Source organism: Peromyscus eremicus, chromosome 4 (genome assembly GCF_949786415.1).
Source record: "Peromyscus eremicus chromosome 4, PerEre_H2_v1, whole genome shotgun sequence".
NCBI classification, from domain to species: Eukaryota; Metazoa; Chordata; class Mammalia; order Rodentia; family Cricetidae; genus Peromyscus; species Peromyscus eremicus.
In genome coordinates this window covers 4,053,722-4,081,530 of record NC_081419.1, presented here as the reverse complement: position 1 = coordinate 4,081,530, position 27,809 = coordinate 4,053,722, and the positions used below count along the sequence as shown (strand labels likewise).

The following is a 27,809-nucleotide window of genomic DNA, read 5'->3' as shown; positions in this document are numbered from 1 at the left end:
TTGTTTACTCTAGCAGGGAGGGACTTATTGAATCTGGTCAGTTTCAGGGGCTTCCTGAAACTATTTGAGTTGTTTACTCTCCTGCTTAAATATCTAGACAGGATTTCTTTGTGTAGCCTTGGCTGTCTTGGAACTCACTCTGTAGACCAGGCTGGCCTCAAAGTCACAGAGCTCCACCTGCCTCCACTTTCCGAGTGCTGGGATTAAAGATGTGCACCACCACTGCCAGGCATATGCATCCTTTCTTATACATTGACAAGAAAGCTTATAGCTCCCTGGTAGAATTCCTGCATGCCTCAGGACCTGGATTTGAGACTGAGCATCACCTTCCTCCACCATCCACTCCCCACCTCCCACCCACCAGAGTTCCTCAAGCAAGAAGTATGCCAACAGAGACCAGTAAACCAGATGTGGATGGCAGTAAGAAAAATGTTTAAATTAACCAACTGATTGTTTGAGCCTATGAAGAGACAGAGATGAAAAGAGCCAAAACTGATCTAAACTGTGAACTGTCTGGACAGGGAATCAGAAGGAAGCAATTGACTGAGAACTGGGTCAGGGTAGATCAAGAGAGCCTGCATGCCCTGATGAGATTTGTTTTGGAAAACCCACTCTTGGATTGTAGAACTGCAGAAGGAATGAGAGGATTTGTGTTAGGAGGCCATGGTAGAAGTTAGGAGAAGAAATGGTGAGGGGGGCCAGTGAGATGACTCAGCAGGTAGGGAGGGGTTCTTGACATCAAAATTGAGGACCGGGGTTCGATACCTGGAACCCAATGGTGGGCACAGAGAACCATCTCTAGCAAACAGTCCTCTGACCCCCTACACATGCATACATGGGTGCACAAATGTAAATTAAAAAAGTATCTTAAAAGGAAGAATGGGTAGGAGAGATAGTTCGGTTCCCAGCACCTACTTAGGGGGCTTAAGACCACCTGTAACTTCAGCTCCACGGAATCCGAGGCTTCTGGCCTCCATAGGCACCTGCTGTCACGGGCATATACCCCCACTCACACATATACACATAATTAAAAATAATAAAAATTTTTGAAAGATAAAATGATGATGGACAGAAGTAAGGTACTATTGGAGGAAGAGAGAAGCAACTGTTAAGAGGTCCTTGGTGACTAGAGGGCAATGCAGGGGACAAGGGCAGCCTCAGCTTGCCATCTGACAGCTCCTGGGTGAGTGGCCCTTCTCTTGAGGGAGAGGGAGGAGCACGCTCGAGGGGCAATGTGGTGGCTTGCGTGGAACAGCCCAAAAGACGTCGGATTGGACGCCGGGTGAGTCAGCGCTGACGAGGGAAGGTGGAGTCAGTCCTGTCCTGAACCCTGCTCCTGCGAGCCAGCCCTTCGCTGGAAGGGACCCTGAAGGCTAACTTGGGGGACGCAGGCCCCACAACTGGCAGGAGCAGCCCGCCGGGCCCGGAACCTTCGGCCGCCGACGCCCGCATTCGCGGCGGGACACGACCGGGGTACCCCTCCTCTGTTGCTAAGGGGCGGCCCGGAAGTGACGCTTTGTTGACAGCACACCGGCAGCCACAGGCTCTCCCAGCGGTCCGAGCAGGATCGGGGGGGGAGGGGCTGGGCCCGGAGCCAGCAGCCGACGGCCCTCAGCGGCCCGAGGGCAAGGGAACGGCCTCCGTCCGGGGCTCTGGCCGCTGCATTCGCGCCCTGCCCCGCCCCGCCCCGCCGCCCCGGACCCGGACCGGATCCGACCTCCTCGGCGCTCTGGCAGCGGATCCCCCAGGGCCGCAGCCTCTGCTTGTAAGCCTGCGAAGCATCCCGTCTCCCCGCTGAGGGCCGCCCTCTCCCAGGGTATGTCCTAGCTGCCGAGCCGAGAGATGTACCTGCATCCTCCTCTTCCCCCGCCTCAGGGTCTAAGCATTGCCGCTGCGACTCCTTGCAGGTCCACCTCGGCCAGGGGTGGGAGGGCTCTTGTCGCCTCCCGCCCAGGTCTGAGGAACCTGCCTTGAAAATTGAGCTCTCTCCACAAGGAGAACGACGCTCGTTCGTGCAAGATGGGGGAATCAATGTAGGGCTTAGAAGGCAGGCCTCTGCCCCTCCTACCTGTTGGATGAGCTTAGGTCTCCTTCCAACCCCCAAGCCGTGCTACTTAAAAGCTTAAGGATGGCATGGCTTCTGGATCAGCTCCCAAAATGGGATGGCGCGGTGCAAGAGGGTGCAACAGGGTCGGGAAAGGGCGGGTGGGCTTGCACACTGAAGACCAAGGGCGCCCATAGGGGACATGAAAGTGGAGCTGGCTGGTCTGGCCAGCCCAGCTCTGAGTGGAGCTTGGTTTGGCTGCTCTTTAACCAGAGTCAGAGATTTCCCGTGTTTGCTTGCGCCTTGTGAGATATTAAGGGGGGTGAGGGGGTGCCACCTAATGCCTGGGAAAAGCTGGCTCAATGATGTTTCTGATGTTTCTGACAGAATGCTTCTCCTTAGGTTTCGAGTGACCATGGAAGATAGCACTGAAAAGGGTCACAGGAAGCTTTGTTTAGACAAGAGGTGGCTGTCAGATGGAAGGGTCGTTACTATTACATGTAAAGCAGTAATAGTGAGTGTCATGTAGAAGGGAGAAAGGGAAAGCAGGAAGGGCCATGGGGGACAGAGCCTGGGACTTCTTTATAGAAAGTGGTCAGGGAAGGTTTCTAATAAGGTTGCTGTCTGAGCAGAGATGAGTGAGGCAGGAAGTCATTAAGCTTTCTGGGGGCACAGCATCCAGCAGCAGGTGCAAAGGTCCTGAGGGGAACTTGCGTGGGTCAGCATGGAGGAGTGGGTTAGCATGGAGGAGGCAGAGTGGGTGGTAAGGAAGTCAACTGGGAACAAGAAACAATAGGGAGCAAGTTAGGGGCTGCCTTGTGATGCAGGGTTGACTGTAATTGTTAAAATGTTGGAGAAATGCAAATGTGTCTGAGGTGACAAGTGACCATTGTACTTTGGCCTTTTGTTCTGAGTGACCATCAGTGACAGAAATCTTTTAAAAGATAGCCCTGCAGGCAAGTTATTCACACTACTGTTTCCTGGTTCTAAGGATGTGAGCAAGTGACCTTGTGCCTCAGTCTTTCTGTCTGTAGAGTAGGACTGCTAAAGTAGAGTGCGTGTGTGGCAGTGTGGTGGGGTAGATGACAGTAGGGATCTGCCACCACACAGCCCTGCATTCCAGCACCAACCAGTGTATCCCCTGCTCTGGCTGAATCCCCAGCTCATAGAATTTGTAGGAATACTGGAGGGGGCTATGTAGACTCTTATGACATCTTATGACATCCCTCACTGGTAAAAGTAATGGTGTGTCCTCCAGGGAGGTCTGAGAGCTTAGCCTTGGTTGTTTGTTTGTTTGTTTGTTTTCTTTTTCTTTTTCTTTCTTCTTCTTTTTTTTTTTTTTTTTTTTTTTTTAGGTAAGGTCTCCTGTAGCTAGGCTGACTCACTGTGTAGCCCAGGCTGACCTTGGACTCACAGCAGCCCTCCTCAGCCTCCCAAGTGCTGGGATTGCAGACATGGGCCACCAACTCTAGCTGGTGGTCCTTACTTTTTTATTTGTTTGTTCATTTTGAGGTAATTGCGTGTAGACAAGGCTGGCCTCAAACTCACTCTGTAGACCAGGCTGGTCTTGAACTCACAGAGATTCACCTGCCTCTGCCCCCTGAGGGCTGGGACAATATGGTACACCATGCCTGACCCAATGAGGACTTTGGAAATCAAGCCCCAAGAGTCCCCATTCGGTCACATAACAAAATGACAGTGCTGTCTGTGACTTGTAGACAGACTGGGAAGGACAGTGTTTGTTGGACCGAGCTGTGGCATCGAGTGTGTGGCCAGGTTTCAGGCAGAGGCTGAGGATCCTGGAGGTACCTGGCACAGGCTGAAAATTTGCAGCCTTTGAGGAGAACAGCCCCAGACCTTTCTCCTCACCCCTTGAGCCTGACTACATCATCAGGCCTGGGTCATAGGCTGAGCAGTTGGATTTAAAAATGCAAGGGCAAGGGACAGAAGGTGTGGCTCCGTGATTGACTGCTTGCCTAGCATGCAGAAACCACTGGGGTCCATCCCAAGCACTACAAAAATAAAATGTAAATGTGTAAAATTAGAGCACTTCGAAGATTGGAGCCTAAATGACAGAGAAAGCTTCTATGACCCGGGGAACCCCAAACTAGCTAGCTACCTGGTGAGCCAGGGTCCAGCACAGGTCTGCCACCGCTTATTATATGTACTTTTGTGAATCCTTTGTTCCCTCTGGACCTCGATTTTCCCATCTTTACACTGAGAATGTTGTCCTCTTGCCCCTGCTGACTCTGAAGGGTGTGGGGGGATGAAATGAGACATAGGTTGGAGAAGGATCAGTCCTTGGCTAACGCTCCGCAGCACTGAAGGGCACTTCCTGTTAGTGCCCCGGGACTTCCGCAGGTGCAGCTAGCCCACCAGGCACAGGGGTGCGCTTTGCCTCCAGGTGTGTTTGTTTTTAACATTTACTTACTGAAGTACCACAGCACAAGTGTGGAGGTCAAAGGACAATTTATGAGCGTCGGCTCTCTCTTTCCATCACGAAGGACCTGGGGTTCGAACTCGGGTTTTGGGCCTTGGCAGCCAGCACCGCTTAACCACTGAGCCGTCTCACCGGCCTCTGCTTTCACTGTTTTTTTTTGTTCAGCCTAGGTGCTTCAGCTGTTCTTGACTCCAAAAGTGTGAGCTCGGAGACCCCTGTAGAGCCAGCTATTTGGGGATTAACGTAAAACCTGGTTCCTTCACTGGTGCTGGTTTTCTGGCTTCAGAAGTCAACAAAGAGCTGGGGATATGACTCACACGGTAAAAATACTTGGCTTGAGGACCTGAGTTCAATCCCCAGCACCCACACAAAACTGTATGGTGGTCTGGTGGTGGTGGCGCACACCTTTAATCTTAGTGCTCGGGTGACAGAGGCAGGTGGATCTCTGTGAGTTCAAGGCCAGCCTGGTCTACATAGAGAAACCCTGTCTCGGAAAAAAACAAAAAACAAGCAGTATGGTGACGCGCACTTGTAATCCCAGAGATGGAGAGACAGAGACAGGAGGGTCTCAGCTAGCCTCGCCTGTCATTCACTTATTGTATAATGGAGGTCTTGTGACTCTACAGGGTCCCTACTTTTAGGAAGCTTCTAGTCCTGGCCCATGGTGCCCATGGAATCGCTACCACAAAACCAGATCATCAGTGGTCATAAGGCAAGGATGCATGGAGTTGAAAGAAGGTAGTGATAGCACAGAAGGGAAACTGAGGCTTGCATAAGACATCGTGGGTGACCCCCCTGAGAAGATAGCTGGAAAGGTTAAAACCCTCGGGCTTGACCTGTTGAGTGGAGATCACGGGTCTATCTGTATACACAGCGGCTGTGCAGACTACTTGGCACACAGCCTCAGCTGCCACACCTGCAGGCTGTAGATAGGACCCTGCCTCCTGTGACGAGGGGGAGGGAGCTGGCACATAGCTAGTGCTGAGCATCATGGGCATTAGTAAGTTTGCTCGCACAGACAGAACCCAAGCAGTGTGGTTCTCAGTCATCCGCCCCCCCCCCCCCCCCCCCAGTATTTGTTCATTGTTTCTTATCAAGAGAGATACCAACAGCCTAGTGGGATGTGCTTGCCTCCCTCGCTCGGTGTCTTCCCAGGATTTAGTCTCTGTAGACACCTATCTCCAGTCCTCACCTGCGCCTCTGTCTGCTAGAGTTCCCCTAGCACTTGTCTGGACTATTGTCACAGCAGATTTCTGTCCTAATCCCTAGCCCAGGATCCACTCCTTCCTGGAAAGCATTCAAGTGTAAGTAGGACGTTTGTCTGGGGAGCTTACGGGTTAACATTTCACAGGGTGGGCGCCGCTCCAAGGTTTGGATCTTCTGGCTCCCAGACTCTGTTCTCTAGGTGTCAGGGTGTCTGTTGCTGGGGTCCTTTGCGCCTTCCTCTGAACATTGGTCACTCTATTTCTCTAGCTGGTTGCTGGATGAATGGAAGAGAGTGATTGGTGAGTTTAGATTTTACACCCTTACCCAAAGTCAGTGGCTATCTCAGGCTACTTTTGTGTTAGTTGTGGGCCTCTCAGTGCTTCATCAGCAAATGACTAGCAGTCTCTACCTCAGAGTACCATCGTGAGGTAATCCTGGCAACAGCAAACCTTTGTTCCGCCTAAATGCCAGGCACTAGTAGGCACCAAGGATGTGGGCGTGGGTGCAAGCCGCCAGTCGGTCCTCCCGAGCTGGCAGCTGGGGGGAGGGTCATAGACAAATTGTTATGCAAATGAATAGCTCTGGATTGGTACAGGGTCCTGGGCTGTGATGTTTGGCTGGTTAAATAAGAAACTGTAGGAAGTCAGTTCTGGAAGGAGCTGGGTATCCGTCTGGAAGCGCCCAGCATGGGGATGGTGCAGCGGGGGCGGCTGCCTGGGCTGCTGTTGTTTTTCTCCATCTTTTCTCCCTGCATGTCCTAAAGAGCCTGTAAGAAAAGAGACACGGGGTTCTCCTCCTCTGGTAGTCGTCAGTATCAGAGTCCCCACTTGCCAGAACTCCAGATGGCTGGAACCTGTTGTGAGAGTAGAGAGCTCCTTAAAGCTCCAAGGGGTGCAGTGGTAGGGTGTTCTGAGCCCTCAGCTCACCGGGGACACCCCCCTCCCCACCGCTGCAGGGTCAGTCCCTCGAGGAGGTGACCACAGGTGGCAGCATTCACCCAGTGTGTTCTCTGGAGGCCTTCGATGACCTGGGCAACTGGTATTGTGGTATCCCTTCAGTGTGTGCAGCCCAGTTAGAACAGGAAAGTAGCGCTCTCCCAGGCAGCCACAGGTTCTGCTGTGGCCCGTAGGGATTCAGCAGTGTTCTGGGAACTTATGCTCAGCCTCATGAGACTCAGATCCTGCAGTCCTTTGTGGCTCCTGCCATGGCATTTGTTGACACTTCCCTTCCCTCAGGCCCTGTGCTGGGTGTTCAGTACCCCTGGGCTCTTGGGGCCTGCATGCCCTGCACCCCATCTTTTCAGTCACTGCACATCCTCTCCTTCCTCCCCATCCAGGGCTAGCGAGGGCTCATCTCTGGGGTCTCCGATAAATGTCAAGCCTGCCCTGAGACTGCAGCTCAGAGTGGACACAGGCCCTTCCCTGTCTGTCAGAGCTCTGGCCCAGAGATGTGACTGTATCTGTGTTCTTAGGTGGCTGTCTCCTAGTAGTGCCAGGATGTTTCATACAGGCAGGGCCTTGTCTGGCTTGCTCAATAGAGGACCTGTGCCCTCAGGAGTTCATGGCTAGGATCACAGTTACAGGGAAGCACTGCAGAAACAGACAGCCTGCAGGCAGTGGTGGCGCACGCCTTTAATCCCAGCACGAGGGAGGCAGAGGCAGGCAGATCTCTGTGAGTTCGAGGCCATCCTGGGCTACAAGTTCTAGGGCAGCCAGGGCTATACACAGAGAAACCCTGTCTAGAAAAACAAAAAATCTTAAAGAAAAGAAAAGAAAGAGAAGAGAAGAGAAAAAAGAAGGAAACAGATATCTATCTGTCCCCTGTCTACCATGGAAGCAGGAGGAATAAACTAGAACCTGGATTGAGGTCATGAGACCCTTAGCAGGAACGTGCTGACAGGACAGTGATGCCTCCCTGGACACTGGGATGATGGAGTGGGCCCATAAGAGAACTCAGTGCGTTGAGTGGCCAGGAGCTGCTTTGTAGAGGCAGGACATGGGTGGGGATGGGTAGTTGTGGGGACTCTTCGGGGTGAAAGAAATCGTTGGTTGAACCTGGACAGTCCCAGTAGACAGAGAAGGAACTAGGCGTGGGGCTACAAGTGACTAGGCCTAGGGCCTCAGCCATCCAGTGGAGGAGGTAGGCTAGAGGGGGTCACGGAACTGAGGAGGCCAGAAACCGGGTCCCGAGCCGGCCTGGTCTCTCCATGCTGCTTCCCCAGTGCCGGCAAGGAGAAGGCCAGGCTGTCGTTCCGGCAGGCCTGCCAGGGAGGGCGGGTCCCCGGAGAGTGTTACATTGGCACCGGGACTGCTGGGCATGGGCCTTGTGGGAGGCCTGGGTCTAGGAAGAACAGACCCTGCTTGGCACAGAAGTGAGAGCAGCTTGGCAGAGGGTGGCAGTGAGTCTCGAGAGCCGTCTTTAAAGAAAAAAAGACAAGAAAGTCGAAGTAACAGGGCCTCAGAGACGGCTCTGCGGTTAAAAGCGCGTGCTCTTCCTGGGTTAGAGAGATGGTTCAGCAGTTCAGAGAGCATTTGTTTGAGTCCCAGCACCCACATGGTAGCTCACAAACATCCATAACTCTAGTTCCAGGGGATCCAGTGCCCTCTTCTGACCTTCAAGGACACCAGGCATGCATGTGGTACGTAGACATACATGCAAGCAAAACACTTATGTATCTAAAAGAATATAAATAAATCTAAGAAAAAAATTAACTGATTTAGTTTTTAAAAAGAAAAGTGCATGCTCTTCTTACAGAGACCTGAGTTCAGTTCCTAGCACGTGCATCAAGCCGCGCTCAGGGCCTGTGGCTCCGGCCCTGGGGGCTGTCATTCTCTTCTGGTCTCCATGTGCACGTAGGCCCGCCCTCCACACACGTAAGTTTATATCAGGCGTGGGCATAGTGGCACCTGCCTTTAATTCCAGCAGGGACGGGAAGACCTCTGTGAGCTCACGGCCATCCTGGTTTACCTAGAGAGCTCCAGGCCAATCAGGTCTACATAGTGAGATTCTATCTATAAAAGAAAATGAAATAAATCTTAAAAGCAGCAACAGCCAAAGAATAGCTGATTTTTATTTTTTTCCCGCTGAAGATGGAACCCGGTGTCTCACACATGCTAGGCAAGTGCTCTACCACTGAGCTGCCCCACATTTTTTTATTTTATTAATACAGGGCTTTGCTAAGTTGCTCAGGCTGGTCCTGAACTTGTGATCCTCCTGCCTCAGCCTCCCCAGTGCAGGCAATGTTGCCTGTTGCTCCATGGCCTGAGTATCTTAGAAGGCTCAGGAGTGGTGCCCAGAAGCTGGGCAATGCTGAGCCCACACCCCTTTGGAACTTTCCTCCTAGGGCAGTGGTTCTCAACCTTCCTAATGCTGGGACCCTCTAATACAGTCCCTCTTGTTGTGGTAATCCCCAACCATAAAATGATTTTTGTTGCTACTTCATAACTGTAATGTTGCTACTGTTATGTAACGTAATATAGGTATCTCTGTTTACAGATGGTCTTTTTTTTTTTTTTTTTTTTTGGTTTTTCGAGACAGGGTTTCTCTGTGTAGCTTTGTGCCTTTCCTGGAACTCGCTTTGGAGACCGTAATATAGGTATCTCTGTTTACAGATGGTCTTTTTTTTTTTTTTTTTTTGGTTTTTCGAGACAGGGTTTCTCTGTGTAGCTTTGCGCCTTTCCTGGAACTCGCTTTGGAGACCACATTGGCCTCGAACTCACAGAGATCCGCCTGGCTCTGTCTCCCGAGTGCTGGGATTAAAGGCGTGCGCCACCACCACCCGGCTACAGATGGTCTTAAGTGACCCCTGGGAAAGGGTCATTCGACCCCCAAAGGGGTCATGACCCACTGGTTGAGAACCACTGCTCTCAGGGATGATGTGACGGAGCCAAAGAGACCCATTTGTACAGAGTGGCCTTGAGTCTCAGAGCTTGAGTTCCCTTATCTGTCAGACATAAGCAGAGCCTCGTTTGCTGTGTGTTGTGTGCTGTGGGAAGCATTTCCCAGCACTATCTCCTCAGCTCCTCCAGCCCTGGCACAAGAATTATCATCCTCGCCTTTCTACATGAGGACACTGTGATCTGGAGAGGTGACATTGTTTCCCAGTGAATTACAGAATGAAGTCGGACCACAGAACCTGTACTTTTGGGGGGATGTCAGGGATTGAGCCCAAAGCCTCATACATAGTAAGCATGGCCTCTACCACTGCGCTACATCTCAAAACACTGAGACTTGTCTGCAGTTCGGTATCCACAGGGGATTGATTCCCTGGGTTGGGTACCAAAAATCTATGGATGCTCAAGTTGTCTATGTATATAGTGTAGTAGTACTTGCCCAGAGCCCATACACCCACACAGTGAAGTAAACGCAGGTTCTCTAAACCCCTGTGCCATCTCTCCAGCCCCCAGGAACTGTCTCTTGTTCACCTGAGTATAATATGAAGGTTCAGTCTGCCGTCACTGCAGCCAGTGTTGGTACTATACGAACTGGCTTATCACCGGGAGGCATCCAGATCTCTTTCCATGGGTGCCAATCGTGTTTTTGTTTTTTGCTTGAGACAGGATTTCTCTTTATAGCCCTAGCTGTCCTGGAACTCACTCTGTAGACCAGGCTGGCCTCGAACTCACAGATACCCTCCTGTCTCTGCCTTCTGTGTGCTAGGACTAAAGGTGTGCGCCACCCTACCTGGCTGGGGCCAACCATTTTTAATCTCTTTACTGAATTCTGTGAATGTTCACAATGAAGACACCTGTGGATCCACTCAGAGGAATGACCTGAAGTCCACCCAAACCCAAAAACTTCCTTTCAGGGGCACATCCCTACACACCCGTCCTTGCCAAGGAGATAGTCCCACTCCAGGGCAGGCTTCCTTGTGTGCTAGTTGAAGGGAATGCTCCGGAAACAAATGCAATGGCCTCCTATTGGACTCCTTCCTTGTCTTTTGTGAAGATCATCCCAGTCGTTGACTGAATTCTCACTGCAGTGTGGTGATTAAACAATAAATAGATTGTAATTGGGCCGGGCGGTGGTGGCGCACGCCTTTAATCCCAGCACTCGGGAGGCAGAGCCAGGCGGATCTCTGTGAGTTCGAGGCCAGCCTGGGCTACCAAGTGAGTTCCAGGGAAGGCGCAAAGCTACACAGAGAAACCCTGTCTCAAAAAACCAAAAAAAAAAAAAAAAAAAAAAAAAAAAATAGATTGTAATTATCCATTGCCATGTCACTGGACACTCAAGGGGGCCATCACATAGAATATTGCTGTAAGCCAGGCGGTGGTGGCGCACATCTTTAATCCCAGCACTCGGGAAGCAGAGGCAGGCGGATCTCTGAGTTCCTGGTCTACAGAGCGAGTTCCAGGACATCCAGGGCTGCATGAAAAAACTCTGTCTTGTAAAACAACAACAACAGCCGGGCGGTGGTGGCGCACGCCTTTAATCCCAGCACTCGGGAGGCAGAGCCAGGCGGATCTCTGTGAGTTCGAGGCCAGCCTGGACTACCAAGTGAGTCCCAGGAAAGGCGCAAAGCTACACAGAGAAACCCTGTCTCGAAAAAACCAAAAAAAAAAAAAAAAAAAAAACAACAACAACAACAACAAAAATACTGCTGTGAACATTTAGTGTACCTTTTAAAAGTTTATTTATTAGGTATTGTATGAGAATGTGGGTGTGCATCTGCCACAGTCCCTGTGTGGAGGTCAGAGGGCAACTTCTGGGCATCTGTTGTCTCTTGTACTGTGGGTCCTGGGGTTTGAACTCAGGTCCTAGGCTTGCATGCAAGTACCTTTACCTCCAAGCCAGCTCACTGGCCCTAGTCACACATTTGCATATGTACCTCTGTTGGGTGTGTTCCTGACGGCAGACTCGCTGAGCCTTGAAAGCACAGTCCTACTCAGCATCAGTCAGTGTTAACTCTCTCCCAGTTCACACCACTTCTCACTCCACCAGCAGTGTTCCATATCTTCACCAGTGCTTGGTGTCCGCCCCTGAGCTGGCTGGCAGTGGGAAGTGGCATCTCATTGTGGGTTGGTGTGCGTTTCTCTGATACCGATGGAGCAAGCTGAGTGCCCTTCAGGAGGCAGTCATCTTTAAGGAGGTGCCGGCTGGGGTCTTCTGCCCCCTTTACACTGGTAAAGCACATGCTACCTCGCTCCTTACTGGTCTGTAAGCGTTGCCTATGTATTTTGAGTATGTGGGACTGAAGGCTGGTGCCAACCATTTTTAATCTCTATTGAATTAGAGCACACATGTGAATGATCGCAGCAAAGACAGCTGTGGGTCCCCTCAGGAAGGACCAGCTTTGCGTTTGTAGTCTGTGCCTCCCTCCTCCTCCTCCCCCTCCCTTCCCTTCCCTCCCCTCCCCTGAATCTCCATTATGTTGTCTAGGCTTGAATTGAGCTTCGTGATCCTCTACCTTAGTTTCCTCCCAAGTGCTGGGATTGCCGGCACATTGCTAAACCCAGTCTATCGGCGTCCGTCTTTCTGTGAAACAGGCCTGCTGTTACGTCATAAAGTACCCTGTACTCTACTTTAGGCCTGTGGTGTGTTTGGAATTAGCTTTTGTGTGTGTGTGAACAGAAGTTTCCTCATGCATACCGGTTTAACCTTTTCTCTCTTATGGTTGGCATTTTTAAGGCCTGTTAAGAAATAATCTTAGGGGAGGGCCTGGAGAACTGGCCAGTGGTTAAGAACACTTGTTTGCTCTTGCAGAGGACCTGGGTTTGGTTCCCCGCACCCACATGGCAGCTCAAAACCATCTGTAATTCCAGATCTAGGAGATCCGATTTCTTTTCTGAGCTCCGTGGGCACTGCATGCCCCTGGAGCTAGAATTCTGGTCAGTTGTGAGCTACCATGTAGGTTCTGGGACTTGAACCCAGGACCTTTGCAAGAGCAGTAGATGATGTTCTTAACCACCAAGCCATCTCTCCAGCCCTCAAGACTTCACTCTGTAGAGTGACATTTGAGTGTGATTCCCAGGTCATGTGTTGCGGCCATTTCAGGTGTCCAGTTCTGCGGTTTGTAGTGTGCTCACAGTGTACAGCCATCACTGTCGTCACTCCCGTCTCCCCAGACACTGGTCCGTGTCTGTGGAGTTGCCCTTTGCGGCTGCACATCCCGTGGACTCTGTTGTAACCTTCATGGTTGGTTTCTTCGGTTAGCATGGCCCAGTGTTACCTGGGTACCTTTATGACCGGATAACACTCAGCTTTTTTTTTTTTTTTTTTTTTTTTTTTTTTTTTGGTTTTTTGAGACAGGGTTTCTCTGTGTAGCTTTGCGCCTTTCCTGGGACTCACTTGGTAGCCCAGGCTGGCCTCGAACTCACAGAGATCTGCCTGGCTCTGCCTCCCGAGTGCTGGGATTAAAGGCATGTGCCACCACCGCCTGGCCAACACTCAGCTTTTGTTGTGAGTCAGAGACTAGCTATAACTCAGGCTGGTCTGCAACTCTTGGTCCTCCTGGAGTGTCTGCCAAGTGCTGGGTTACAGGCTTGCCCAGCCTTGTAGGTGGTCATTTGAATGTGCTGGATGGGGCTTCCTTTCCCCACACGGAGCAGACACAGGCTTTTATCTGCAGCTCACTTGGCCTCTTTTCTCCTTCCCAGGCTGTGGCTCTGCCAATGATCTTGTGAGTGTTGGGAACTCCTAGCTGACCGAGAGTGGCCACCTGCCCTCCCCCAGCATGGCGTCCGACACACCCGAGTCCCTCATGGCCCTCTGTACCGACTTCTGTCTCCGGAATCTTGATGGCACCCTGGGCTACCTGCTGGACAAGGAGACCCTGCGGCTGCATCCAGACATCTTCTTGCCCAGCGAAATCTGTGACCAGCTGGTCAATGAGTGAGCAAGGGACTCCCCAGGACTAGGGCAGGGTTGGAGCCAAATGTGGGGGATGAAGTGTGAGCTGAAGATGAAGACTATGTGTTCAGACCCCCACAAGGGGAAGTGGCTATGAACGTGACATTGAGGGACAATAATGATATGTATATGTTACCATAGAGATATGGTTGCATATGCATTGATGTGTGTGCACTTGAAGGAATGGGTATATATACATGTAGGATTATGCAGCACAGAATATGTGTGTGAAGCAGCATGTGTGTGTTTAGGAATAAGTTAGTATAAAATCCCGCATGTAAATCAGGGCATTGTGTACTACCCTGTGTGTGTGTGCTCACACCTGTGTCTGCACTTCTGAACTAAGTACACATGGACAAGTGTGTTTATATGTGTACCAAGACCAGAACAACAGAGGCTGTATCACCCAGATGACCTCTATGCAGCCTCCTGGCAGACCCTCCACTGCGCTGGGTGCCTATAGCACAAGGTGTATACACCTCCCTGAGCGCTGGGGGTATACAAGTTATCCCAAAGGGAAACCATTAGATCACATGGGAACTGAGGACTGAGCTCGGAATGGTGTTCTGGGCATTCAGTGTGGGCCAGGCATGGTGCTGAACACTTTCTCAGCTTAGCACCGAAGCTGATGCATCTCCCAGATGAAGAGATTGACATCTAGGCAAATTTAGTTGTGTGAGCTCCCCAGCTGGGAGCAGTTGAGCCAAACGGTTTCTCTGTATCACCTCTTCTAGCCCGGAACTCACTCTGTGGACCAGGCTGGGCTCAAACTCAGAGATCCACCTGCCTCTGCCTCCCAAATGCTGGGATTAAAGGTGTGCCATACCATGCCTGGTTCTTTTCTTTTTTAAAGGGGCCACCATGTAGGCACTGGAAACTGAATACCAGTCCTCTGCAAGAACAAGTACTCTTTTTTTCTAAACTTTTATTCTTCTCTCATACATTACATCCGGACCTCAGTTTCCCCTCCTTCTACTCCAGTCCCTGAGAACAAGTGTTCTTAACAGCTGAGCCGTCCCTCCGAGCCCCTAGCCCAGGATTCATGCATACACAGCTGTGGCTAGGTAAGGTCACACTGAAGGCTCACGGTCTGCCTAGCGCCTAGCTGTAAGTTCAGAACCATTTTACTTCATTTTAATTTGCCTGCCCTGGAAGGGGCTGCTAAGATGCCAGAGGCTACAAAGAAAAGGTGTGTCTGGACCGTGGTGGGACTCTGGTTAAGGTAGTGCAGTCTGGTGTGATGGGCTGTGCCTGTGAAGAGGAGGCACACACGTGCTGTGTGTGCAGGTTCGTGTTTAGGCTGCTGAAGGGAAGTGCTTGGGACTTGCTGTGGATGATAAGAGGCCCCTTGTGTCACACGTGGTCACCCTGAGGACCGCCTTTGGATTCTGTCTCCTGAAGCATATGGTGTAGTCAGAATCTAAGCAGGCGCTGTGAAGAGAGGACCGGGAGCTGGCTGTTGCTCGGGTGATGTGGCCTCAGAAGGCGGCCCAGGTGCGTAGGCACTCCCTAGCTAGGCTTGCTTCTCTCCCAGGTATGTGGAGCTGGTCAGTGCTGCCTGCACCTTTGAGCCACACGAGACCTTCTTCAGCCTCTTCTCAGACCCCCGCAGCACTCGCCTCACCCGGATCCACCTCCGCGAGGACCTGGTGCAGGACCAGGACCTGGAGGCCATTCGCAAGCAGGTGAGGCCGCTCTCCCTACTGTGCAGACCCGCCCATCCCCAGAAGGCAGGCCTGGGGTGGCACAGGGTGGGCAGGGGAGCTGAGACTGCTGTGTTACTCCAGGACCTGGTGGAGCTATACCTGACCAACTGCGAGAAGCTGTCGGCCAAGAGCCTGCAGACACTGCGGAGCTTCAGCCACAGTCTGGTGTCCTTGAGCCTCTTCGGCTGTGCCAACATCTTCTATGAGGAGGACAACCCAGGGGGCTGTGAGGACGAGTGTCTCGTCAACCCCACCTGCCAGGTGCTGGTCAAGGACTTCACCTTCGAAGGCTTCAGTCGCCTGCGCTTCCTCAACCTGGGCCGCATGATAGACGGTGTCCCAGTGGAGTCTCTGCTTCGGCCACTCAACTCACTGGCTGCCTTGGACCTCTCAGGCATCCAGACAAGCGACGCCACCTTCCTAACACAGTGGAAGGACAGTCTGATGTCCCTTGTGCTCTACAACATGGACCTTTCGGATGACCACATCCGTGTCATCGCCCAGCTGCACAAGCTTCGGTGAGCTGTGCAGTCAGCAGGAGCGGGAGGACAGGGGGCGGGAGAGGTGTGGGAGAGAGGGAACCCTTGCATGGAGCAGAGGGAGAGAGCCCACTCCTTAGACCACATATTCTAGCTGCATGAGGGCGGTTTACGGCACCTACGTCCCAGCAGACAGAATTCCCGGAGAAGTGGTGGCAGGCATGGCCCTCCCCTGCTGTGACTTGAGGGAGTCAGATCCTGACCTGTGGCCCCTCCCTGACCTGCAGCCACCTGGACATCTCCCGAGACCGCCTCTCCAGCTACTACAAGTTCAAGCTGACTCGGAAGGTGCTCAGCCTCTTGGTGCAGAAGCTGGGGAACCTGATGTCCCTGGACATCTCTGGCCACATGATCCTAGAGAACTGTAGCATCTCCAAGATGGATGAGGAGGCAGGACAGATCAGGTGGGTACCCACCCGGCTGTGGTCCAAGATGGATGAGGTGGCAGGGCAGACCAGCTGGGTACCTGGCTATGGCTGCTGGGAAGGTGTCATTCCCCAAGTCCTGGCTAAGCACCCTGTGCCAAGTACAGTGCTGGGTGCTAGAGATAAGAAGCAAGTCTGTAGGGGATTTAGCTCAGTGGTAGAGCGCTTGCCTAGTAAGCACAAGGTCCTGGGTTCGGTCCTCAGCTCCAGGGTAGGGGGTGGGGGATGCAGGGGAAGAAGCAAGTCTGTGAGTCCAGCATGATGATGCACAGCTTTAATCCCAGTACACAGAGACAGGGCAGGCTCATCTCTGTGAGTTCAAGGCCAGCCAGGGCTACATAGCTTCAGAAAGGGGCTGGGGTGGCTAGAGAGACAGTTCACAGTTTATAGCATTTGTTGCTTTTCCAGAGGACCTGGGTTTGAGCCCCACACCCGCATGACTGCCTATAACCGTCTGCTTCCAAGGGACCTGACATGCTCTTCTGGCCTCTGCAGGCACCAGGCACACACATAGAGTACAACATAGAGTATGCAGGCAAAATACCCATAAAATTAAAATAAATAATCAATTACTTTAAAAAGTCAAGGGCCAGCAAGATAGCTCAGCAGGTAGAGGTGCTTGACACCAAAGCTGACAACCTGAGTTCTGTCCCTGGAACCCAGTCCTACAAACTATACGAGTGTGAGCGTACGAGCGTGCACAAGCACACATGCACATGTTGAGTAAATTAGCATAAATACAGAAGCAAGTCAAGCCTTGCCCACGTGGCCCGTGTGAGCTGGTGGGGATAGAAAAGTCGTTCTGGGCACTGGCCTGGGAAGTGCACTCTCGGGGCCACCCTAAGCCATTCTGAGTCTGTTGAACAGATCCCATTGCAGCATGGGATCAGCATGCACAAGGCTTGGGGGCCACAGGGAGTGTACCTGGGCAACAAGCAGCCTGGGCACGATGGCGTGGCGGGGAACGGCAGGCCTGTTGGCCTACTGCTCCTCAGGTGTTGCCATGGCTGATGTGTGCAGTGGATGGGTGGTGAGATCTCATTCCAGCCCAGCCACGGTGATTGGCCTCATGGCCTCCCTCAGCCACATTTAGTGGCATGTGGCAGAGGAGCTTATCTTTGATTGTTGGTGAAACATGTCCCTGTTAGCCTGGCAGGTGATACCCCTCAAAGGTGGCAGTGGGAGCAGTTCCCGTCCCGTGTTCCTTACACTGTGCCCTTCCCACCCTTCCATCAAGAAGTGGGGGCTGGGAATGTAGCTCAGGTGGTAGAGTGTTCGCCTACCATGTACAAAGCCTTGGGCTCCATCCCCGACACAGCGTAGAACAGGCATGGAAGCATGTGCCTGTAATCCCAGCACTTGGGAGGTGAGAGGAGGGGGATCAGGAGTTCAAGGCCAGTCTTAGCTACCAGGGAGTTGGGCAGGGACAGGATGAGGCTAGAAGCCCTTGTTTCTCCATCAATGAAATGCCTAGTCTGTGGGGGAGCCCAGCTAGGTCCGACCAGGTTGCCAACTCTGGCATGTTCTTTTCCCAGCACCGAGCCTTCCAAGAGCAGCATCATGCCTTTTCGGGCTCTCAGGAGGCCACTGCAGTTCCTCGGACTCTTTGAGACCTCCCTGTGTCGCCTCACACACATTCCAGCCTACAAAGTAAGAGGCGGGGTGTGGGAGGAAGGAAGTGGCCGGGTACTGGAGCGCCACTGAGTCTGGGGATCCCACTCCCTGGCCTCTTGTGGGTTGTCCTGAACATGTTCCATCACTAGGTAAGCGGTGACAAAAATGAGGAGCAGGTGCTGAACGCCATCGAGGCCTACACAGAACACCGGCCTGAGGTCACTTCCAGGGCCATCAACCTGCTGTTTGACATTGCACGTATTGAACGCTGCAACCAGCTTCTGCGGGCCCTGAAGGTCAGCTCAGACCCCGGGCCTTCAGGCTCCCAGACAGCCCTGCCCTCCTCCTCTGCCCCTCTGCACCCACTCCTGATCCCAGGGAAATAGGCAGCCTTGCCTCACAAGCTTCCACCCCGTTGGCAGTGCCTGGCTTCCCTGCCCTACTTCCTGCCCTCCCCACATCTACCCAGGAGAGCAGGGCTAGGGTCAGCCTTTCCCCAGAGGAGCCTTAGTGACTCACAGAGCCCAGGCTGTCCTTGCCTGCCTCTGGCAGCACTTCCAGCCCCAGCCTCTGCCCTGTCTTCACACAGCTGGTCATCACAGCCCTCAAGTGCCACAAGTATGACAAGAACATTCAAGTGACAGGCAGCGCTGCTCTCTTCTACCTGACCAACTCCGAGTACCGCTCGGAGCAGAGCGTCAAGCTGCGCCGGCAGGTCATCCAGGTGGTGCTGAATGGCATGGAGTCCTACCAGGAGGTGACGGTGAGCCCCCTGCCTACTGTGGCCTGCATGCTTTGGCCCAGTAACCCTTGCTGCTTCCCAGGGTCCCAGACACGCATGTCCGCCAGGCTTGCCTGGACTTAGGTGGCCTTCGTCAATTCCCCTTGCATAGCCACTGTCCCAGAAACTTGTCTCTAGCCTCAACTGCCACTCACTCACTGCCATGGCCACCCCCCCTCTGCCCTCTGAGTTCCAGATGTGCCTTCTCCTCTGCCCCTCTGTCCCTATCACTGTTGGGAAGGTTGTTTCTAATACCTGTGTTTTAATTATAATAAAAGAACATTTACCATAGAACAGTTACAGATACAAAGATGTGAACTCCACCTAAAACCCCACCACACTTAGAGCCTTTCACTGACACCCCTTATTCTGACTTTTAGTCTGTGCATGGGAGTTTAGTAAATGGGTCATCTGCACCGTGCTGCATGTTGTTTATGTAATGTGGATGTTTGTTTCTGTGGGTGTGAATGTACAGACAATTTTTTTTAGTTGTTATTATTAACGTTCATTGGTGTTTTGGGTGCATGTATGTCTGTGTGAGGGTGTCAGAAGTCCTGGAACTAGAATTACAGACAGGTGTGAGCTGCCATGTAGGTGCTGGGAATTGAACTCAGGTCCTCTGGGAAAGCAGCCAGTGTTCTTTTTTTTTTTTTTTTTTTTTTTAAGATTTATTTATGTATGTATACAGTGTTCTATCTGCATGCATGCCTGCATACCAGAAGAGGGCACCAGATCACATTATAGATGGTTGTGAGCCACCATGTGGTTGCTGGGAATTGAACTCAGGACCTCTGGAAGAACAGGCAGTGCTCTTAACCTCTGAGCCATCTCTCCAGCCCGCAGCCAGTGTTCTTAACTGCTGAGCCATCTCTCCAGCCCCACAAATAATTTCTGCTTTGAAGACTTGGCTTAGGCAAAAGGGAGAGAAAGGGGGAATCAGGCATGCTGGCTCTTGCTTGTGATGGAGGCCTCAGGAGGCTGAGGGAAGGATTGAGGTCTGGGTTACAGAGTAAAACTCTGCCTCAGAAAGAAAATCACTGGGCATCCCAGCACATCCTCAGGAGACAGAGGCAGGTGGATCTCTGTGAGTTTCAAAGCGAGTTTCAGGACGGCCAGGACTACACAGAGAGACCCTGTCTCAGAAAAAGGAAGGAAGGAAGGAAGGAAGGAAGGAAGGAAGGAAGGAAGGAAGGAAGGAAGGAAGGAAGGAAGGAAAGGAAGGAAGGAAGGAAGGAAGGAAGGAAGGAAGGAAGGAAAAAATGGGGCATGGAAAGATGGTTCAGCAATTAAGAGCACTGACTGCTGTTGCAGAGAACCCCGGTTCAAATCCCACATCTCACAACCATCTGTAACTCCAGTCCCAGGGGATGCAGCACCCTCTTCTGGCCTCCGGGGGCACTGCATGCATGTGGTACACAGGCATACATGCAGGCAATCACCCACATGCATAAAATTAAAATCAAGAAAACAAAGGAGCTAGGACACTAGCTGTCTGCCGGGTGATAGCACGTAAACATTGTACAGGGTTGCCTTTCAACTGTAAAGTAAGGCCAGAGCAGAGGCAGGGGTCTGCCTCTCTGAGTTCGAGGCCAGCCTGGTCTACAGAGCAAGTTGCAGGACAGCCAGGGCTACACAGAGAAACCCTGTCTCACACAAGCAAAAATTTAAAAAAAAAGAAAGAAAAACTTTAAAATCATCTTTTTCTCAAGTTCTAATATTTTGGGCCAGGGTTGTAGCTCAGTGATGGAACACATGTACAAGGCATGAGGTTCGGAGTTCGGTTCCCAGCACTGCAAAAAGTGTGTGTGTGCGTGCATGCATGTGTGTGATAAACAGAAAAACAAATAAGATGTTGCCTAAGGGACCATACTCTCTAAATAGTGTGATCAATAAAACATGGTGAATGTCAATATTTAATAAGGAAGGAAACAGGGCTAGATATATGACTCAGTGGTTAACAGCACTTATTACTCTTGCAGAGGACATGGGTTCAGTTCCCAGCACTCATTTGGTGGCTCACAATTGGCTGGAACTCCTGTTCCAAGGGCTCCAACACCTTCTGACCTCCTCGAGCACAAGGCATGAGTGCAGGCCAAACACTCATACACATAAAATAAATTGAAAATCTGTGTTTAATAAGGAAGGGAATGAGATTAAATGGTGATCAGTGCAGGCTGGGAAAGAGCAGTTGAGAAGGGGTGTGGCCAGATGCCGATACGCTGTCGTGAGAGTGTAGGCCAGTTCAGCCACCTGGAAAACAGCCGGGCCTTATCCAGCAGCATGAATACTTGTACATTTACATCAGGCCAGCCAGGCTTGGTGGAGGCAAGAGGCTCAGAAGCTCAGCGTCATCTTCAGCTGCGTTTGAAGCCATCCTGGACTACATAAGACCCTCTCAAGAGAATAAAAACCGGAAATCTCCCGAGCATGTGTACCGTAGTGCAGCTGTGTTATGGACATCAGGAAGCATATGTAACACATTATGGACAGGGGCCAAAGTCTGGTAGCAGGAGAGTGATAGATAAACTGAGGTGTCATGAGAGAATGCTTCCTGCAGTGAAAGAGAGTACACTCTAGCTGCATGTAACAACACGACCCTGTGAGCAGTTCTGAACAGCAACTGTGGCTCCCTGGGAAGGGTAGGAAGGGCCTTTGGGTGTTGGCAGTGTTGTTTCTTGGCATTGGTAGTGGTTACATGGGTATGTTTTTAAAATTATATACTCTACAAAAATTTCATGTTTTTAAATGCTTTTTTAGAATAACCTTAATAAAAGTGAAAAGCAAGCCAACAAGCATTAGTTGGGCCTGGTAGTACGTCTTGGGAGGCTGAGGCAGGGAGGGTAGTAGTTGAAGCTAGCCCTGGCTATATAGTAATTTGAATTCAGCCTGGATTACGTGAGACCCCCATCTCCATCTCAAAAAACTCCAAACAAAAGACCCTGATAGGCTGCTCCTCCAGAGGGCCTCCCCAGCTCTGGGTGGCCCTGGCCTAGAGCCCTGTTCCAAATCTGTGCCTGAACGTGCTCTGCTGTCTCCCAACCTGGCCCAGGTGCAGCGGAACTGCTGTCTGACCCTGTGCAACTTCAGCATCCCCGAGGAGCTGGAGTTCCAGTACCGCCGCGTGAACGAGCTTCTGCTCAGCATCCTCAGCCCCACCCGGCAGGACGAGTCGATCCAGCGCATTGCCGTGCACTTGTGCAATGCCCTGGTCTGCCAAGTGGACAATGACCACAAGGAGGCTGTGGGCAAGATGGGCTTCGTGGTGGTACGTGTGCTTGTCCGCCCTTGTCATCCTGTCCTCTGTGAGTAAGGTCTCAGGAGACCTGGGCTGGGGTAGGAGGGTAGGGAAAGTCGGCAGGGTAGACCCAAGGGAGCGCATCTGTGTTCTTTTCGTCTTTATGTGGGGTGGGGTGGAGGAGAGGATTGCTAAGGACTGAGTGCAGGGCCTGGCGAATGCTAGGCAAGTGCCCAGCACTGAGCTTCACACCAGCACTTTGAAGACTTTCTTTCGTGTGTGTGTGTGTGTGTGTGTGTGTGTGTGTGTGTGTTAGTGGGGCTAGTGCAGGCCAGATTGGGTTGATCCATCTAGAGCTGGAGTTATAGGTGGCCATGTGCCATCTCACACTTGGGTCCTCTGCAAGAATAGTGTGCACTCCTAACTACAGAGCCATCTCTGCAGTCCCCCAGAAGAGTTGTTTGTTTAATTCTTTTATTTTTATTTTCTGAGACAAGGTCTTTGTATGTAGCCCTGGCGGGCCTGGAACTTGATATGTAGACCAGGTTGGTCTCAAACTCAGAAAGATCCACCTGCCTTCCCCTGAGTGCCGGTATTAAAGGTGTATGCCACCAGCCACCAGCCACCAGCCACCAGCCACCATGACCACCTCAGAAAAACTGTTTTGTTTTGTTTTTCAAGACAGGGCTTCTCTGTGTAGTCCTGGATGTCCTGGAACTTGCTTTGTAGCCCAGGCTGGCCTCAAACTCACTGAGATCCTCCTGCCTTTGCCTCCTAAGTACTGGGATTAAAGGCGTATGCCACCATGCCTGGTGATCAGAAGAATTTCTGAATGTGATTGTTGCTGATTATTGTGTGGCCTTCCTTGTCTTTGAACTACTTCCCCTCAGCTCCATGCAGTAATCCCTGTGGCAGAAGACCAGGGTTGGCCTCCATCACTCTGCTGCCCTGGCCTGCTATAAATAACTTCCCAGCCAGTACATGGGACAGGATAAATATGGGAGGGAAGGAGCCGGGCGGTGGTGGCGGTGGTGGCGGCGGCGGCGGCGGCGGCGGCGGCGGCGGCGGCGCACGCCTTTAATCCCAGGACTCGGGAGGCAGAGCCAGGAGGATCTCTGTGAGTTCGAGGCCAGCCTGGGCTACCAAGCAAGTTCCAGGAAAGGCGCAAAGCTACACAGAGAAACCCTGTCTCGAAAAAAAAAAAAAAAAAAAAAAAAAAAAACAAAAACAAAAAACAAAAAACAAAAAAAAAAATTGGAGGGAAGGAGGGGGCAGGAACTAGATGCATCCATTGTTAGCCTCACTTTACCCCTGGGGAAGGGCAGCCCAGAGCATGGGAGGGCTGGGCCAAGTTCCAAGGGTATGTACTTGACCACCCTTCAAACAGCCTACAAAAAACGTAGTGTTGAATGCTGTCGGGCTGTCACTCAGGACAGCCAGTGGCTCCCTCTGCTGAGCTCCCGGGCTGCTGGAGTCCTGGCCTCAGGCAGCCTCTCTCCTCTCCCCACAGACCATGTTGAAGCTGATCCAGAAGAAGCTGCTGGACAAGACGGTAAGGAGAGCCTCACATACTCTGCCCTCACCCCAGAGACTTCTGTGCCAGGGCTGGCCATGTGTCCTTAGGGGGGCTCGGCTGAGCTGTGCCTCCCCCACAGTGTGACCAGGTCATGGAGTTCTCCTGGAGTGCCCTGTGGAACATCACAGACGAGACACCCGACAACTGCGAGATGTTCCTCAACTTCAATGGCATGAAGCTCTTTCTCGACTGCCTCAAGGTAGGCACTGCCCTGGCTGCCACCCCCCCCCCCCCCCCACAGGCTGCTACCCCACAGGCACTATCCCATACAAGCTTCCCATGGACACCAGGGCATGAGCAATTCAGCCCCCCTCCCCTGCCATGCCACGCCACCCCAGCTGGGCCTCCTAAGATCCTTTCTGCCAGGGAACCCCCAGCCTGTGTTCACAGCAGTCTGCTCTGATTGCCCACAGACCATTTCCTGCTAGTAGATACAGTTCTGCCCAGAAGGCAGGTCTCTGTTTCTTGCTCTAGCTTCCAAGGAGCTCCCCAAAAGGACCCTTCTAAGCTGTGGCAAATGGAGCCACACTTGTCCCACAGGTCACAGGAGCCCACTGTACCTCTTCTGTGTCTAGAGGGCCATTCAGACAGGTGCCCACAAAGCCTTCAGGGTAACAATCAGACATTAAATCTTGTTCCCCAGGAGTTCCCAGAGAAGCAGGAACTGCACCGGAACATGCTGGGACTCTTGGGGAACGTGGCAGAGGTGAAGGAGCTGCGGCCTCAGCTGATGACTTCCCAGTTCATCAGCGTCTTCAGGTTGGTGCTTCCTTGGCTGCCAGGATACTCACAACAGTAGTGTGTATTCGATGGCCACAGCTGTGCTCAGTCTAGGTTTCTGTCGTTGATCCTGCTTTCTATCTATAATGTGGGTTTTGTTTTCAATTGGCTTTAATTATGTGGGGGGTGGATGGGTATGTGCCCATGAGTGCAATTGCCCATAAAGGCCAGAGGCTTTGGGTCTTCCTGGAGCTTCGGGGTACGGCAGTTGCAAGCCACCAAGTGTGCTGGGAACCTATTCCAGTCTCTGAAAGAGCAGCGTGTGCTTTTAACCACGGAGCCATTGCTCATGCCCCTGTGTGTTGTCTTATTCTTTCAACCTGCCGCAGATGGCAGTAATGTCACATCCAGTTTTGAAGGACTCTGTGACTAACAAGTGGCTGGATGTGGTGGCACAAGCTTGTAATCCCAGCACTTGGGGGACGAAGAAGCAGGAATCTTGACGACATAGCACGTTCCAGGCCAGCCTGAACTGCATGAGATCCTGACTCAAAAAACAAACAAACAAAAGACCCTAGTCATTTACAGCTGAGCCCAGTAGTACACACCTGTAATCCTAGTGCTCAAGAGGCTGAACCAACAGAGTCATAGCAATGGTGCCTCTGGCATCGGGGGTCTAGATTATCATCCGTGAGTGCATGATGGATTTTTCCTTCTTCCTCCTGGTAGCAACCTGCTGGAAAGCAAGGCCGATGGCATTGAGGTTTCTTACAATGCCTGTGGTGTTCTATCCCACATCATGTTCGATGGGCCTGAGGCCTGGGGTGTCTGTGAGCCCCAGAGGCCAGAGGTGGAGGAGCGTATGTGGGCAGCCATCCAGAGCTGGGATATCAACTCCCGGAGGAATATCAACTATAGGTGAGAGATGGGAAGGTACACAGCATGGAGAGTCAGAAGCTGCTTGTCCCAGCATGCTGTATCCTGAGCTTCCATCCTGGTCCTGTCCTCCAAAGTCATTTGCTCTCGTTCACTGTAGGATCCAGTGTGTGATGGGCACATTCCCCACTTAGTAACACCTGTGTGTATCCCAGGCCTGTGTTTTATGCATGCTTGATACAGAATTAAATACACAGCAAAACACAAGTCACCTGTAACCCTCCCCCACCAGGCTGGCTTCAGTTCTTACTGTGCTGTGAGTGGATTGCAGTCTCCAGTCAGCCCCTTTCTTCCCGCTGGGCTGTCTCTGCAGCTGGTTATTAAGTCAAATACTCTTTTGAAAGGATGGGCTGAGGTATGCAGCTTTGCTCAGGCCCTAGGTCCCTGGGAGATGGGAAGCTCAGTCTCGGGGGGCCCCTCTGAGGCCTTGCTGATTTGGTTTGGGGACTGCCACTCCAGCCTGGCCTAGAGTCACTGTAGGCAATTTCCAGGGCTTCTCCCTTCCTCGCCACAGCTTGTCTCTCTGTTCTGACTTTGATCTTGTCCAGAGTGAGCTCCTGGGCAGAGCCTGCAGCAGGACCCCTGGCATCCCCCAGGCTTGCCCTTAGGACCCTGCAGGGAGGAGAGCACACACACACACACACATACACACACACGGAGGAGAGCACACACACACACACACACACACACACACACACACGGAGGAGAGCACGCGCGCGCGCACACACACACACACACACACACACACACACACACACTCACACACCCTGCTTCAGTCTCAGGGGTAATAGCGGCAGTCTCTCTCCCTCCAGGTCCTTTGAGCCGATTCTCCGCCTCCTTCCTCAGGGCATCTCTCCAGTCAGCCAGCACTGGGCCACCTGGGCCCTGTACAACCTCGTGTCTGTCTACCGTGAGTGCCTCCCCTCCCCAAGTTCAGACACTCACTCAGCTGAACACAGCATGTCCACAGGGAGCTTGCATGCAGGAGGGGTCACGTAGGGTTACTGTTGGCCTTGTGTCTTAGAGCAGTCCTCTGCACTTGGGGATTAGTGGCATGCCGGTGTGGTGGCTAGCCCCGCTGCACCATCAGAAGCGACTCGGCCTGTACAGTGTGCCTTTCCTCACACTTCCTACCCTACTTGTCAGTGACCTTTCCAGTCTTTTTACCACCTGCAGGGCAAAAGGATACCCGTGGCTCCGGCCTGGGTGGTTACCACAGTCCCCTGGGGGTATCTTACTAACAATATCATAAATGCAAGCTGCTGCCTGGGGACTCCAGTTCCAAAACTCCCTGGGAACCTGTGTCATGATACAAACCTCTAAGAGGGGTATCATGCTTTGGGCCTGTGCTTGGAATAATATTTTCTTAATTTGTTAGGACAAAGTCTGGGGGAACTATAACAACTTTGGACCACAATAGGAAGTGTCTTTTCCAAGGGCTTGCCCCTTTTCCCGTCCAAGTGGACCCAGGAGGCAGGCAGACTTGGCTTGTCCCTGCTCCAATGTATCCGTTCCCCCCCCCCCCCCCCCCCCCCGCAGCCACTGTAGAGCCGTTCTGGAAGCAGGGTGGGTGTCTGGGGCACAGACCCATAGAAAGCCGCCCATCCTCAGCTCCCTGCTCTGCCCTATAGCTGACAAGTACTGCCCCCTGCTGATCAAAGAAGGTGGGATGCCCCTGCTGAGGGAGTTGATCAAGATGGCCACTGCCCGGCAGGAAACCAAGGAGATGGCCCGGTAAGAAACAAATCTTGCATTTCTGGCTGGGTACCTTGATCCGGTGGGCAAGGGGCACAGTGGGAATGGCCAAAGTTCCCAGGGGCCACTCAGGGTTGAATGTGGAGCAGACAGTGTATGGCTGTCCAGCAGGGGTCTGTCATTTATCCATGTCACCGACCTTCAGCGGAGTTAATCTGCTCTCAAGGGCTCTGTTGGCTTCCTTTGATTCCCATCGAGAACCTCCTTGCTTCTCTGCACTAGCAAGAACTCCGCATTATTTTTGACCACAATGATTCCAATGAAAAAGGACTCAGTGTGGTGATACATATTCTAGAGGCCGTGTGTGCACAGTGCTAGTTTATCTGAAGGCAAGTGTGAAGGCGAAGGTCACCAGGAGAACAGTGCCCTTGGATGGGCTAAAAGGAAACTCCGTGGTACAGTATGGGGCATGTGCAAGGCCCCACCCATAGCACATACATATGTGTGCGCATGTATGTGCACACATACATACCCACGCACACGCACAAATTACCAGTGTGAAGGTTGGGGTATGCCAGAGTCCACACTGGGCTTCTGTGTCCGTGGATTCATTGTTGAGTGTTGAGCATCAGCTCTGATTGTCCCTCCAGTGTGTGCACAAGACAGTGCAACACCACATGCTAGTGTCAGCTGGATTGGCCATCCTCTCTCCCGATCCATTCTAGTGGGAGGGTAGTCCCTTGTCATAATTCTGAGCACAGTGTAGCCTGAGGCTCAGACAACCCCACCCCCACCCTCAGAACATATCCTCCTGGGCTGGAGGCATCAGCTGGTTCCTTCCATTCATTATTTTTGGTGAAGGCATTGTTTCAGTATTACTGACAGACTAGTTCCCAGGGAACTCACCAGCAGATTTCTTACCAGGGGCCTGGTAAGGATCCTCGGACTTGCCAGCCACTAGGTGGGGCTCACCAGCCCTCTAGGCACCAAAGGTCCTTTTGGCATCAAGGAATGAATGGCCCTGGGCATTTCCTTCTCAAAGGC

The 27,809-nt window shown here is 52.2% G+C and overlaps 1 protein-coding gene across 5 annotated transcripts in view; it reads left to right on the top strand.

Annotated features, from left to right (window-relative positions):
* Positions 1-27,809, top strand: part of Zer1 (zyg-11 related cell cycle regulator) — a 42,098-nt gene that overhangs the window by 11,770 nt on the left and 2,519 nt on the right. Inside the window, exons 1-15 of one of the 5 annotated variants that reach the window (XM_059259959.1) lie at positions 1,354-1,816; positions 13,286-13,520; positions 15,073-15,223; positions 15,326-15,762; positions 16,011-16,187; positions 17,744-17,858; positions 17,972-18,118; positions 18,412-18,579; positions 21,653-21,868; positions 23,349-23,390; positions 23,494-23,613; positions 24,058-24,173; positions 24,864-25,052; positions 25,883-25,980; positions 26,702-26,804. In XM_059259959.1, coding sequence (XP_059115942.1) covers positions 13,363-13,520; positions 15,073-15,223; positions 15,326-15,762; positions 16,011-16,187; positions 17,744-17,858; positions 17,972-18,118; positions 18,412-18,579; positions 21,653-21,868; positions 23,349-23,390; positions 23,494-23,613; positions 24,058-24,173; positions 24,864-25,052; positions 25,883-25,980; positions 26,702-26,804 — 2,237 coding nt within the window. In that variant the 5' untranslated portion in view covers positions 1,354-1,816; positions 13,286-13,362. Of the gene's footprint in view, positions 1-1,353; positions 1,817-5,672; positions 5,789-13,285; positions 13,521-15,072; positions 15,224-15,325; positions 15,763-16,010; positions 16,188-17,743; positions 17,859-17,971; positions 18,119-18,411; positions 18,586-21,652; positions 21,869-23,348; positions 23,391-23,493; positions 23,614-24,057; positions 24,174-24,863; positions 25,053-25,882; positions 25,981-26,701; positions 26,805-27,809 lie in introns of those variants that run through there. The other 4 variants (XM_059259958.1, XM_059259955.1, XM_059259956.1 and 1 more) reach the window with 4 other exon arrangements.